The sequence below is a fragment of the Strigops habroptila genome, chromosome Z (assembly GCF_004027225.2).
Source record: "Strigops habroptila isolate Jane chromosome Z, bStrHab1.2.pri, whole genome shotgun sequence".
Lineage (NCBI taxonomy): Eukaryota > Metazoa > Chordata > Aves > Psittaciformes > Psittacidae > Strigops > Strigops habroptila.
In genome coordinates this window covers 46,986,488-47,000,942 of record NC_044302.2, presented here as the reverse complement: position 1 = coordinate 47,000,942, position 14,455 = coordinate 46,986,488, and the positions used below count along the sequence as shown (strand labels likewise).

General features: G+C 37.0%; 1 protein-coding gene across 2 annotated transcripts in view; it reads right to left on the bottom strand.

Annotated features, from left to right (window-relative positions):
* Nucleotides 1-139: 139 nt before the first annotated feature.
* The window catches only part of SMC2 (structural maintenance of chromosomes 2), a 22,635-nt gene continuing 8,319 nt past the window's right edge, over nt 140-14,455 (bottom strand). For both annotated transcript variants that reach the window (XM_030471207.2, XM_030471206.2), the window contains 16 exons: nt 13,952-14,179; nt 12,925-13,084; nt 11,108-11,225; nt 10,655-10,793; nt 10,308-10,427; nt 9,792-9,996; nt 9,057-9,192; nt 7,888-8,012; nt 6,892-7,085; nt 6,416-6,559; nt 5,921-6,115; nt 5,191-5,391; nt 4,224-4,340; nt 2,753-2,913; nt 1,758-1,905; nt 140-877 (listed from right to left, as the gene is read on the bottom strand). In XM_030471207.2, coding sequence (XP_030327067.1) covers nt 716-877; nt 1,758-1,905; nt 2,753-2,913; nt 4,224-4,340; nt 5,191-5,391; nt 5,921-6,115; nt 6,416-6,559; nt 6,892-7,085; nt 7,888-8,012; nt 9,057-9,192; nt 9,792-9,996; nt 10,308-10,427; nt 10,655-10,793; nt 11,108-11,225; nt 12,925-13,084; nt 13,952-14,179 — 2,553 coding nt within the window. In that variant the 3' untranslated portion in view covers nt 140-715. The remainder of the gene's footprint in view (nt 878-1,757; nt 1,906-2,752; nt 2,914-4,223; nt 4,341-5,190; nt 5,392-5,920; nt 6,116-6,415; nt 6,560-6,891; nt 7,086-7,887; nt 8,013-9,056; nt 9,193-9,791; nt 9,997-10,307; nt 10,428-10,654; nt 10,794-11,107; nt 11,226-12,924; nt 13,085-13,951; nt 14,180-14,455) is intronic.

Here is a 14,455-nt window from a genome sequence, read left to right as displayed (position 1 = left end):
ATGGGGCTTTGAGCAACCTGGTCCAGTGGGAGGTGTCCCTGCCCGTGGCAGGAGGTTGAAAGCAGATGATCCTTAAGGTCCCATCCAAACCAAGCCACTCTATGATATGTAACTATGTTCCACATATAAATGTGAAAGATGAGGCCATGAGTAAAAACTTTATTTAAAAAATATCCACATTATTCAGATATAAACATATCCCCCCAGCTTCAAATCTACTTTTCTAAATGGTATTCAGAAAGCAAGAAGAAACAAGTGAGCTAAGCTACGGGGAGCACAAATGTAAACTTTATGGGTGTTGGCTACGAGCTGACTGAAGCATCATCAGGCAAGACAAACATTGTCAGACCCATGTAAGTCAAATCAGGTTTTCCTTACTCCATTCAAAAGCTTCAGTTCCTCCTGTTGAGCTTACAGAGCTGCTTACTGTTCATGGCATGCCTGCAACACCAGCAACTGTTCAATGCATGTTACTAGCATGACTGCAATTATGGGACACTGACAGGAATAAATGTGGCCAGTCTAGCTAACACTACAAGCAGCAGAATCCTGTGGATTTAATTCTTAATGAGGTTTCTTAAGATTAAAATATTCCTATTAAAAGCAAAACTGGAACAATTTGTTCCTGGTCTAGTTACAAATCAGGCACAGAGAACACTCGGGAAGCTGTGACTGATCTTGAAAGGCAAGTGGAGTTCTCTTGTTCTGCGTGTCCTCACTTGCGTTCTTTACTTCTCCGGATCTTCTTGAACTCAATGCAGCGTTTATTCTGAAACTGTCTGTATCTTGCAACGGTGGATACACCATCCACAAACTTGGTCTTGAAGAGGACATTTGCATTGCTAAACATTCCATCCTTCAAGGACACCACAATAAACTGAAAGAAATGAGAAAGCTTAAAGTAAATGCTGCCACCCAAATAAAGACTTTACACAACATTGGAAAAGGCTTCAAAAAGAGGATTCCTTTTGCTACCAAGATATTAGCCAAATGAAGTAATTCTTAAAAAAAAAAAAATATATTCTGTCAACAGCATGTGCTTCACTGGTTAACATATACCCGCAGGACAGGCATTTTCTGCTGCTAATGCTATACGACTCTGTCCCTATTCCCTGGCATACAGGCCAAGACACAGAACATCTGCTCACAGTGATGGTGCATCCATCACTGAAAAAAAAAAACCACGTTGCCATGAATTTTGTAAGAATGCAGGATCTTTCTTTCACAGCCTAAAGATACTGATAACAAACGTTCCCTCCCAACCCTTAATTTGGAAAGCTCCATACCACCACATAGAGATGTCACTTGGAGTAGTACATTTCTTCAGTTCTACAGATTTTTTCCATGCACAGACTGCATCATACAGAGATTCCACTAGTGCCTGGCTTATTTCAACAAGGTCAAAAATGAAGTGTTTTTATAAAGCTCAGGTTAAAGAACACTAGGTTTAAAAAAAACCTGAGGATATGGGTAATGCCTGAAATTGATCATATCAGAGATACTCTTCCCTGTTAGTACCTGGTATTTAGCCATTGCAGCAATGGCTTACATAAAGACATAATGCTTAGAAGTTTCAGAGGTGCCATATCATCAGTTCAATTTCCAGTTGAAACAACTCACTTACAAATAGAATACACATCTCTGGAGTAAAATACTGCGAGTATTTTATTCTCATGCCACTGAAGAGACTCTTCAGTGGCAGCTTGCCTCTAAAAATAATATATAAGTAGATGATCACGATAGTTTCAAGATCATACCTGTGAGTGTCTGAAATGAGTATAGAGCATCTGCCCAATATTCTGGGTATGAGAGAGATCAAGGGCTGCATCTACTTCATCCAAGATGTAAATTGGGGCAGGTTTGAAGAGAAGCATAGATAAGATCAAGGACAAGGCCACCAATGATCTAATGTAGAGAAGAAAGTTACGTTTTACCCTCTTGCTTGAGAGGATTTGGCTTAGGAGAACAATTGTTTGGTAGCAACAAAATGCTCTCGCAAAAGCAGATTCATGCAATGAGTTCTGAAGAAACAGAAGTACAGCTTCTTCCACAACTTCTGACATAAACATGTAAAGCCGCCTGCCAGAAATGGCAAATATTACTTACTCCGTTACAGGAAGATCAGGTTAGTTGGGTGATGATACTGGAAGTCCTGCTGTTGCTTTACCTATTTTCAACTCTTGAGTTTTGCAGTGCTATTTTTCAATGTACAGTTCTTAAAGCATTCTGTCCTTGAGAAAGTTCTGTATCTGTCTCACCTCTTCCTAAATTCTGTTTCTGTAATTCTGTTAGACTTTTCTTAGGAAGAAGGACATACAGCTACTGTGTAGGGCATCAATGGAAAAGGAAACTCTCACTGTGACACTACTTTTGACACTGGCACAGAGCTTATTTATATAGATATTTTAGACTACAACTCAAGTGCTGCAGCATTTAATTCAGAACTACTTCAAGTAGTACCTGGAATCAACTGCTGTTTTCTCACCACTCAATTCATTTTCCTGTTACTTCTCCATGGAGTAAAATCTTGTTACTATATGCCAAGCAATGCATTGTCCTAAGAGTCCAATTTAAGCTGAACTGAATTAATAATGTTTTCAATATTAAGTTAGGTTGGAAGAAGACGAGTCCCTGACTTGAGTAGGGAAAAGATTCACTTTTTGGATTTCTGAACTATAATTAGCTAGATATGAATTTTATACGTAACTGCAATGGAAAATAAACAATCAAAAACCGCACAAAGTTCACCAACCTTTGTCCTCCGCTAAGTTCTGTTAAGTTTTCCTTCCAGGTATTTCCTAAGGCAACTCTGAATTCCAGTCCATCCAAGACATTCTGGGTTTTGGTGGGCGTTAGCATAGCTTTGGCTCCCGGTAGAAGCAGCGAGAAAATTGAACTAAAGTCTTTATTCACCTAGAAGTTGGACCAAAAAAGGTGCATCTACATGCTTTGAATCAAAGAGCACAAACAGCAAAGAAACTTAGTGGTAAACTGCACTATGTTCTAGTCTTCTTGCCCAGTTTAACCCAATGACTTCTCATGTCTTGAAGATTAGTACCTACAGGATAGTGAGAAAATATTAGCATATGGAATCTTTAATTTTCTCTGTACTAAAAAGAGAAGCAACACCAAGGGATCAATATATAACACCTTACACTAAGCATTTTAGAAGGATCAAATGAAAGAAATACTGGAAGGCTTTGTGTTATCAGCCAGGGAAATGGTTATGCCCTACCTCAGCTTATTAACTGGTAAATTACGATTTCTCCAAACTAAAGGACTATTAAAAGTATAAGCACCTTGTAAGAGGCCTACACTGGCATCCTTCCCATTCCTTTTCTTCCCAGAATTACTTAAGCACTGCCCAGGTACTGGATGGGATGGAACTTTGTCAACATAGATTAAGATTTCCTAGGCCAAGAAATGTATCTGAGCACCATCCATGATGCTCTTAAATACAATTCACTGGTTTTTGCCAAACATGATTTTGCAATGAAAAGGTACCATTTTTTCAGTGATACCTTGTTGTATGGGCAGTAATAATTAAAACTGATAATTCAATTGTGAGCAATTTAATCTCAGATATAGTTGATCTTCTCAAAGGCCAAAAGTAGAAGATTCCCTGGTACAGCAGAAAAGAATGTGTCAAGAACTTTCCATGTAGAAAGCAAAAGAGAAAATTTTACACTTTCGTTATAGTTCATAATATGAGAAAACTAGTAAGAAGGCAGAGTGCCTAGATAACAGAAACATAATTCAGCTGTTGCTCTACCAATATTACCTATCCTATCACTGACAGGAACAGTGGCTACACAGAACCAGAAGATTTTAACTCTGGTCAAACATCGGTTTATGCAAACAAAAATAAAAATGGACTCTATCACTGTTTTGTCCAAATTCCATGTGAGAGGCAATGATTTCAGCATGGCAGTAGCTTAACCTTTCTTAAAATTTTGTGGGCCCTAAAAGGGAACAGTAAACTAGTTTTGTAGGATAAACTGTATCTTCACAATTCTCAGAGAATTCATGTGTTATTCTTAAAAATGAGATGGACCAGGAGAAATGAAATGGTTGTTTTGTAGTTTAAATAATAGGAAAGGGAGATTACTTCTGGAAAGAGACTTTTTTTTTTTTTTTCCTTTCCCCCTTTTGAGATATGCAAAACAGTAATCTTGAGATAAATCTAATCCTCTGCTGAACTGAGAAGATTTCAAGTGTCATACCTTTTCCCAAGCCATATGTAAAGCTTTAATTTTCTTCTGGTCAAGTTCTTCAATAGCTGAAAGAATTTTTATCTTGTCATTCTCTACAATTCTTCTTTTCCTCATTAGTTCATTGTACTGGTGCAAAGAGAAGAAAAGATTGAGTTCAATGAACTTTGTGCTCAAGTATGTTTTGTGCTAATCCCACAGTTTCATTGTTTATCAATCAGTTTTGCAACTATGAAATAGCCATTAACCACAAGATTTGAATCCAAAGCATTAATTTAGCTGTATGCAGGATTTAAGTTTTAGGGTATTATTTGCGAATAAAAACATTAGAATTTTCAACAATTGGCAAAGGGAAACCCAACATTATTCTGAAAGTTGCACTTCCTCTTCAAGTTAATCACGTTTCATTTGCTTTTCCATAGAAGAATGGATACTTTTGGAGGCTGATGGGAAGAACAGGCCAATTCTAATCATGAAACAGTACCTGGAAAGTTGAACTGTCAGTCAGTGGATTATTTTTGAGACAGTACTGGAATAGCCTCAAGATAGATGAAGTCAGGACAACCTTGGATCACCTTCAAGCTACCATGCTTGAAGATAACATTTATTTTGATCTGCAATGTTTAATAAAGTATGTAATTCTCAGATACTATAATGGATGCCATGAAGCTTGCCTAATGCTCCTGCTGCCAACTTAGGGTGGACTGGGGTAGAGAGAAATGAAATTACTCTCTTTACCATCCAAAGTCAAGATTATGCATAACCTAGAAAACTAGTGCACAGGTGAGTAGTTAAAAAATTTAAGATTAGTGTAAAAGATGTAACAAAAGGTTTCCTGCTATCTCATAGTTTTGTTTTTTTGTGTATTCAGAAATAGAGCATATTAAAATACAAAGCTTATACATAAAATACAAAGGTTATACATAATACCATATACCCAACCTGGCCAGTCTTATAGGTTAATGCACAGAATGCTTACTTTCTCTTCTGTATCAGAAAGCATAGTCATAGCTCTTATGTTCACGTTCCTTCCCAACTTCTCTTTTGCCTCCTGCAATTTCTGCAGCTTCTGACGTGCTTCTTTAGGATTGTTAGCTTTGAAATCATAGGCTGTGTTTGGCTGACCAAAAAGCTGTTTCTCTGAAGCTATCCACTTATGCTCCTTCAGCATTCTGGTCACCTGTAATCAAGAAGATATGTTGATGTTTTTTGTTTTCTGGGGTTTTTTTTTCTGCTTTGCAAATGTGAGTTACTTTAAAAAAGAAAAAACCCAACATCCTGAAATCACAACATTACTTATTCTATGCCAATAAAGCACAGGTGTTTAGCTTTACAATGCTTCATCTGATTTCCAAGACTGTAGATGACGCAAGGTTTTAAGGGAGCTGTCACATCATGTTTACTTGGAACATGTTTTTCTCCATACGTACTAAGCCACTGTCACTAAATCTCAGGATTAGCTTCTTTCATTAGTTACCTAATTTGTCATAGAGTCAGAATGCTTTTCTCATTGACTACCATCACACTGTAATCTACTCCCTATTAGTCCATATCGATAAGCTTTGTTACAATTCCCAATTTCCAGCCCTCCTCCTGGGATAAAACTTTTCACAAAGAGCTGCAAACATGACAGTGGTTATTAAGAACAAAAAGGCTATTTCCTTTGCACAACATCCCAAGATGCAAGAAAAAGTACAGTTCTGAAATACCGTGGCAGCAGCATCAGCAGCCCCGTGTTGATGTTTCCTGATGTTGTGTTCTAATTCTTTAATATTAAGCTGTAATTCGTTATTTTGTTCTCTGCATTTTACTATCTCTGCAGATTTGGCTTTAATTTCTTCATCCTGTGACATAATTAGTTCCTTTTTCTTGGCCAGCTCCTCCTTTGATTTCTCTACAGACTCCTGAAAAGTAAATCAAACAGCCATTTATTAGCTTCTTTAAAAGGCTGCTGTTACACAGTAGTTAGAAAAGAAGGACACAGCAAGGAAGGAGAGGGGGGAAGGAAAAAAAAAATAAAAAAAAAGGAAAAGAAAGAAAAATCACATATGGTAAAGAAGCCAAAAAGTAACTACCCAGGCTAAACATAATTGAGTGCCAGCAAGAAAATCCAAACAACAAAGTACACATTATAATTTCAGCTTTAGGGGATCATATCTTCAGTAACATCAAAACAGATAATGAAATATAGTATTCACTTTCACCTTTGTCTTAGACACCTCAGCTTCCATAGCATTAACTTGCTTCTGGTAGTGTTTGATTGCATTATCTGCAGCCTCTATCTGATGTTTATAGGAGGTATGTTCTTTTTCTAGCTCTTTAAGTTCCAGAAGTAAAGCTTCAAGCTCCTAGAGAGATGTTTTCAAATTAAATGGTAATAACTAAGATTCAGTGTGATGTTGTAAATGCTGTAGAAGATGAACAGTGCCCCATTCTTCTGCCACAGAGCAATCACACAAAAACAAACACACACAAACAAAAGCCCAACTAACCCAAATTAAAAAAAAAAAAAAAAAAATTAAAAAAAAATGCAAAGCATCAGCAATCTCTACGTCAGTGACTACAGAGTAATATATTAAGTTCCAAAACTGAGAGCATGAAAAATTTAGGAGAATCAAATTTTCCGATTACTGCTACCACTCTGACATTGAGAAAATTGCCAACAAAAGTTAAGTTTTACCTGCTGCTTTTCTCTCATTTTTTGGCTTGAATCCTCTGCCTTTTTCTTGGCATCATCTAGTTTCATCTTGGCATTTTTCAGTGCTTTTTTACATTCTGAGTCTGCATTTCTCATTTTCTTCTCCAATAGATTGTATTTATTTTCTGCTTTCTGTTGGCTCTCTTCAATTTTCTTTAATGTTTCTTCACACTCCGCTGAATCAAGAAGTATAGTACTAAGATTAGGCATCATTCTTACCTTTAAATTTAAATCCTAAACTCCAACTGAAATAAATCTGCCTTGCCTCTAACAGAAAAGAGTTCTTGCATGTTTGCTAGTTACTGAAGTGAGCTATTTGAGTGATTACTTTAAGACAGTGTGCTGTTAACACTTATTGGTAAGGCACCAAATAGACCAGTCATTAAAGCAGAGGCTAGTATATGCCAAATCACACGATCAAGCAGTAATTAATCAGATGGCTACCTAATAAGATACCACCTCATGCCTAGAATACTATGTCTACATATGAATCACTTCTGTCCATCTTTTTTCTTTGTAAGTTTACTTATTGCTGCATTTGCTTCCATTTACATTTTTCCTTAGCTATACAAACAATACTTCTTTCTAATGTTTACTTGTTATGCGAACTATTTATATTGCTAACCTTAAATAACTACAGAAACAGATGGCTTGGAAAAAACACAGATTACTCAAATATCGGACTAAATCCATTTTAAAACATCCCTGTAAAGCCATTTTCCCTTCTATTATAACATACGTAAAACACTTTAAGAACATAACCTTTACTACAAAAGAATGGCTGACCTTATGTGAATCACCTCTGTGCAAGTCTATTCTGAATATGTATTTGTTAAATATTCCAAAATATGAAACTGGTATTTTCAAAGTGAAAAATATCTTTTTCTTAGGCAAAGATTCTGCTACTCAAACAGCCAGATATCCATCTCAGTATCAGCAATAAGTTTTCAGTTAAAAGTTTAAGAACATATTTGTCACCAATGGTTTTCTTCAGGGCAAGCAGCTCTTCCTCATGTTTATGATAAGCACTTTGCTGAAGCTTCATTTGCAACAGCTCTGCTTGCTCACAGTTCATCTCCCAGTGCTGCTTCAGTTGTCGGTACCTTTGAAGACAGTAATGATACACACTGCTATAATGAAGGGTACTGAGCATTTCCATTTCAAAGTTGAAATAAGGATATACAGAAGTAAGTAGATAAATACCTATATTCCCATCTTAATGTGAGATACAGTGATGACTGTAGGACCAATAAGCTTAAATGCATGAAAATGGTATAACTGCTTTAATTATAATGGTGAAATTTGTAGGTAAGTTATTATACATATAGCTCCTATGTAGCCCTGATAAAATACACTAAAAGCAAACAAACATAACACATGGAATTTGGCAACAATTCAGAGGTCATGTGTTTCCAAGCAGCAGCACGACAGATGCCACGTTAAAGCATTAAGGTAAAGAAAAAAAATCTAAAAGGAAAAATACCTAAAAGGTCAAAATATGACCTCTTGGTCATATTGCTGGAAGTCTATTTGCTGGAACTCAAACCAGTTTGAAAAACAAATCCATCTGGTAGATAGCATATTACACAACACTACCTCCTTAAGGGATTTTTACAGAATTGACTAAACATATCTTTATATTCCATCTTTTAAAAAAATCTTTAGTATCTGAATAGCTGAAAATCAAACATACTTAGAATTACTTAAATCATTATAGTAGTATCATTCGGATATTCCCCTTTATTATCTGTATATTTTCTTGGGAGAAAAATAAGAGCTATCAAAAACTGAAATTCTGTATGGGTGTTACAAAATATGGCTAGAACAGACCCATTATTCAGTGGACTTCCTGAAACATTGGAAAATTTCGATGTGATTTCAAGTAGACATCATTGTATGCCTTTTTCCCCCCCTCCCTGTATTATCCAAAATAAAATTTTCTTGCATGTGCTATTTAAAAACTAGATTTGTTTGCTTACAAATTAAACAAGGGGAAGAGGGGGAGGAGAGGTAGGAGATAGGAAAGGAATAATTTTCTGCATATTATACTCTCAACAGGCCCTATGACCTCCAAAAATAATTCTTTATATTATACTTATTCAGCCACATAAGAGAAAAGAGAAGACATTTCACAGGGCAAACCATACTTCTCAGCAACGTTCTTCAAACGTTCCAGCTCATCCTCTACAGCCTGAAGTTCAGATATCTTTGTTTTGAGTTCTGCGTCAACAGCTTTCATTTCTTGAAGCTTAGCCAATATTGGTGCAGCCTGTGAGCTTGCACCTGTGCAATGGAAAGAAAAAAAAAAAAAAAAAAAAAGCAAAGTCAAGCTAATAGGAATTAAGACTAATGGATTCCACACTAGAAATAGCAAATTCTAACTGTTAATAATTATGCAGGTTGATGATTTGTTTTAATTGCAAAACAGAAAGGTAGCTAGGCTAAAGTTAAAGTAGCTCTCAGTGGAGAAGACTACCTCTGTTAGAGAATTGAGTTCTGCATACTCAGTGCTACACATGCATTTCTTGTGAAATCAACTAGCTTTTCAAAATTACCTCTAATTAATTATTAATTACTTTTAAAGTAATTACTTTTAAAAGTGCTTGAATTCAAAGCAATTCTCCTTCCAAGAGAATTATAGCCAAATAAGAGTTAAGTTTTTAAAATCTAAAGTATTTTATGCAAATAGTTCACCACTATTTTTTTCTTAGTCTAACCTTATTTGAGCTCAAGACTTGACAAATCTTTGCTCAAACACATCATATTATCCCCAGTATAAGTCTAAACAAAAAGATTACTGTTCATTTTTATAAAAAGCATGCAGAGCAGTAAACAAATCAACAGATACACAGCATTATTATAGGAATAAAACCAGTAATTGCCTCCATGCAGAGTGCCCTGGGGGTCAAATGTATCTCCATCAAGTGTAACACTTCTTGTCATTATCCTTTTGTCGAAGGTAACCTTCTTAGCACTATCCATGTTATTACAGATCAGTGTTGTTCCAAAGACATATTCCATTGCTTTCTGCAGTTCAGATTCATACTGAATTAGAAAAAGGGCTAAATCCAAGTTACCATAACCAGCCTAGAAAATCAGATGAAATGCAATTAGTATCCCTTAAGTTAGGAGAATTCTCAGATTTGTCTTTTCTTGATAAAAAACACTTTCTAAAAACATCATTACATTTTAAAACACTCTTTTAAAAGTGGAATAATTAATATCCATTTAAACATCACATAGCTGAAAGGATACAAAGGAAAAAAAATAAAGATACCCACAAGCCCTATAGAAATCCTTATCAGTATAACCATTGAGAAGCCTATGTTTTTAGCAAAGAAACAAAATGAAAACTCTACACAAGCAGAATAATGTAAACAGTGTATTTATTTACATACCAAGGTTTGGGCCAACTTGATCTTCTCTCGACCTACACACCTGGCCAAAATTTTGTTTAGGGGAATGATGGTGTACCGATGCTTTAGTTCACCCCTTTCCAAAAGCTTTTTGCCAGTAACCTCAAACGAGAAGAGTTACAAATACCTGGATACATAACTGATTTTGTAAAGTAAGACAATAGGGCACTGCAAGACAAATATATAGTTGTCATTAACTATGCATGACACTCTTAACCCAATTTAAACATGTACATGGGTCCAAACCACCTCTTAAGCATTCAGTAACAACCCTGAATCACATAACCTCATCTCAACATTGAAGTTCTGTACTAAAGTAGTAAACGTACCTCTGTGTCCACAACAACGTTATAAAGTTTCCCTCCAGCCACTGCTTCTAGGGCTTTTGCTTTTGATAGATCCTTCACAGTGATACAAGACACAACTAGGCCTTTCACTTGGTTGGGATTCCAAGTTTTTTCTGGATCTCTTAAAATAAATTTAAATTATTATAATTACATGTTTGTTTCTCTTCCACACATCTTATAAAAATTTAAATTTAAAAACTCATACTGCTAATTATACTGGTATAAGAAATTCTAAGTTCTATCAGGAAAAAACACACAGAAAATGGTTAAATACTTCAGGGCAGAGACTTCCCAATAAAGAGTCAGTTACAAAGTCATTAAAAGGAAAGCAACAGCTAATCAATTGATGGAATTATCCTGCAGGTCTCATAAGCCACACTTAAATGCCCCCAAAAGCACTTTCAAATGTCTTTGAGGTTTACACTGAGATCTTACTTGTATTCAAACCGTAGATGAGGAAACTTTCCCATTAAGCCTTCATGCAACTCTTTCAGATGGTTGATGTCATTAGCCAATGCCTTCTTTTTTGCTAAAAAGGCTGCTTCTTTCTCTTCTAAAAGTTGAACACAAGCAGTAAACAAACATCCAGAGCACAGAAATCTATTAGCTTAAAAAATGGTATGCTACACTGTTTATCTACATATGTTGAGAATACTTAATTGAAAGACTTTCTAAAATTCTTTGTAAATTTCCAGTTTAGACAAATTAACACCACAATACTGAAAATGCAAAGAAAGAGTTTAAAAGTCTAATGTGCTTCTCTGAATGTCATTCTGGAATATCCATTTACAGTTTCAAGTAGCTTCTGCCACACATTTTAGCTGGAATGAGAAATGAACTATAGGAAGTGTTTTAGGTAGGAAAAACAAGGAAAGAATGGGAAGGTTGGTCATTCTTTCCATCTAAATTTTAGATGGAATTTAAATTCTCCATCAAATTTTAAAACATTCAGCCTAAAGTTTATAAAGCTGAATTATTTTAAACTGTTTTCTCTGGAAGGCAAGAGCTTGCACAGCTTTTACCAGAGAAATTTCTTTGTGCATCAAAACAGCATACTTGGTTTTTCAGTTCCTTTTTCTATTGGGTCTGTCTGGGTTGGAGTTAACTTTCCCCATAACAGCACTCATGGTGCTGTGTATTTCTAGTAGAAAGGTGTTGATAACACACCAGTGTTTCAGCAACTGCTGAGCAGTGAATCCCACAGCATCAAGGTTGTCCCTCCAACCGTCCTTCCAAAGGCCAGTAGGCTGGGGTGTGGGCAAAAGTCTGGGAGGTGACAGAGCTAGGACAGATGACCCAAGTGATACTCCATACCATATGGCATTATCCTCAGCAATAAAAGCCAAGAGAAAGGAGAAGGGGAGGAAGCGTTCCTTGTTAAGGCATTTGTCTCTCAGAGCAGCCACTACGCTGGGAGAGAGAAGTAAGAATATGTTGAGAGCAGCAATTCTGCAGACAAAGTAAGTGAGGAAGGAGGGTAAGAGGTGCTCCAGGTGCCAGAGCAGAGCTTCCCCTGCAGCCCGTGGTGCAGACCATGGTGAGGCAGGCTGTCCCCCTGCAGCCCATGGAGGTCCATGTGGAGCATATATCCACCTGCAGCCTGTGAAGGACCCCATGCTGGAGCAGGGGATGCCTGAAGGAGGCTGTGACCCATGGGCAGCCCGTGGGTGCGGGCTCCTTACAGGACCTGTGGGGAACCCACGCTGGAGCAGTCTGTTCCTTGAAAGACTGCACCCCATGGGAGGGACTCACGCTGAAACAGTTCATGGAAGACTGTCTCTCATGGGACAGACCCCACTCTGGAGCAGAGGAAGAACACGAGGAGAAAGAAGCAGCAAAGATGTGTGCTGAACTTACTACAACCCCATTCCCCAAGCCCCTTGGGGGTGAGGAAGTAGAGAATTCAGGAGTAAAGTTGAGCCCAGGAAGAAGGACGGGGTGGGGGGGAAGTTGTTCTAGGGTTTGTTCCTATTTGCAATTGTCCTACTCTGACTTTTGAATGGCAATAAATTAAAATTAGTTTCCCCAAGCTGAGGTAGTCTTGGCTGTGACAGTAACCGGTGAGTAATCTCTCCCTGTCCTTATCTTGACCCAAGAGCCTTTTGTTATATTTTATTTTCCCTGTTCAGATAAGGACAGAACTGATAGAGCGGCTTTGGTGGGCACCTGGTGGCCAGCCAGGGTCAACCCATCACACTTTTCTAGTTCTTTTCAGATTTCCCAAAAATTATACACCAGAAGTCTGTACAGACCATCATAGTTCAGGTTCTTCATTTGGTTCTCTAGTTTTTCTTTTGTTTTTCTGACAGCTTCAAATGCTTCTTTGTCTTTCTTGTACTCTCCATCCATGTTTTTAACTTCAGCTTCTTTCGTCTTTAATTCTTGTTGTGCATACCTCAACTTCATTTGAACCTGTAAGGAGTAAGAAAATATGGAAATAGAAGATCTTCCAAGAGACTCTTGCAGGTGCAGATTTAGAACACTTGCACTAACAAGGTGCTTACATAATTTGTTGGAAGTTTTCACTGGTTGCAGAAATGCCAAAAAGCAGCCTTGGCTTTTGAAAGGGCACAGGCGATTTGGACATAAAAACATCAATCTTCTATTTAGATACATAACTCATACTAGCACATGAATAAAGTTTGAGAAGAAACAAGGTAATGTGGGACACAGCTTTCCCCACAAGAGTTTTTCCTTAAGTGAGATAAGCAAGGTACACTTCCAACTTTGCAAATTTGAAATCCACAGTGAGAACTACCCCAGCAGAGGTTTTCTATCTTAAGATAAAAGAAGTAGTGTCTGTTTCAGCCATGTGACTAGCACACAATTTAACCAAGGAGAAAACAGTTTCTTCTGAACATTCTCTTTGCAGTCTCTAGCATTTTTATTTCAATTCCATTAAGTTTTACTGTAGAAATGTCTATAGTATGAATGTGTGTCATGGACAGAAGTCTTAGTTTCTTTCTATCCAATACTGTCAGTCATTTGAGTACCAACAGTCCTACTTTATGTCTCAAATGCCAGTTTCTATACTCCTTCACAGCAATGTTACATCTTTTCCCTATTTTTGTGTATCTGTGCAAGGGTATTTTTCCCTTTTTATCTTTAAAAAAAAAAAAAAAAAGTCACCTTAATGCGTATGCCAACTTGCAAAATATCTGGCATAGATATTCTGTAAATCTATTCACTGATCTTTCAAGAGTGTATCATTTGGTTTTCAGACAATTTTCAGAAGAAGCAGGAAGGTTGGTCTGAAATAGGCAGAGCTTTTATTCTTACCTGTTTAGCTTCTGTTGCTGCTTGGCTGATTTCAGTTTTGCAGGTCATCATCTGCTTAGAAAGAGTACCTTCTTCCCCATCACCACTGATGGATGAGCCAGCAGACACAGCATTAAGTTGTGCTGCAGCTAAAGCACTTGCGTCTTTTTCACTTGCTTCCTGTAAAGCATTTAGTTCTTTCTTTATCTTCTTTACTTCTTCCTCCTTTGACACAAATGCTTTAAAATCCTTTGGCAAAATAAAAAACAAAAACAATAAAGGAAGAGAGAACCTGAGTCCCACTAACTCTAAATTAATGTTGTTTAGATGAGGAGCTATGAGTAGTTTCATCGAGTACATTTCTATGACCCTTTGTCAGATTTTGTGATCTTAGAATTTGTTGTTGTATGTTTCCAAGTATATTCATGCCCCATGAGTGCACTAAAGATCTACACAAAGAGACGACAACTGCCCAAGAACTAGGATAAATAGCTCTTTCTTCCCTGCATTCAGTGCTGCTCTTGC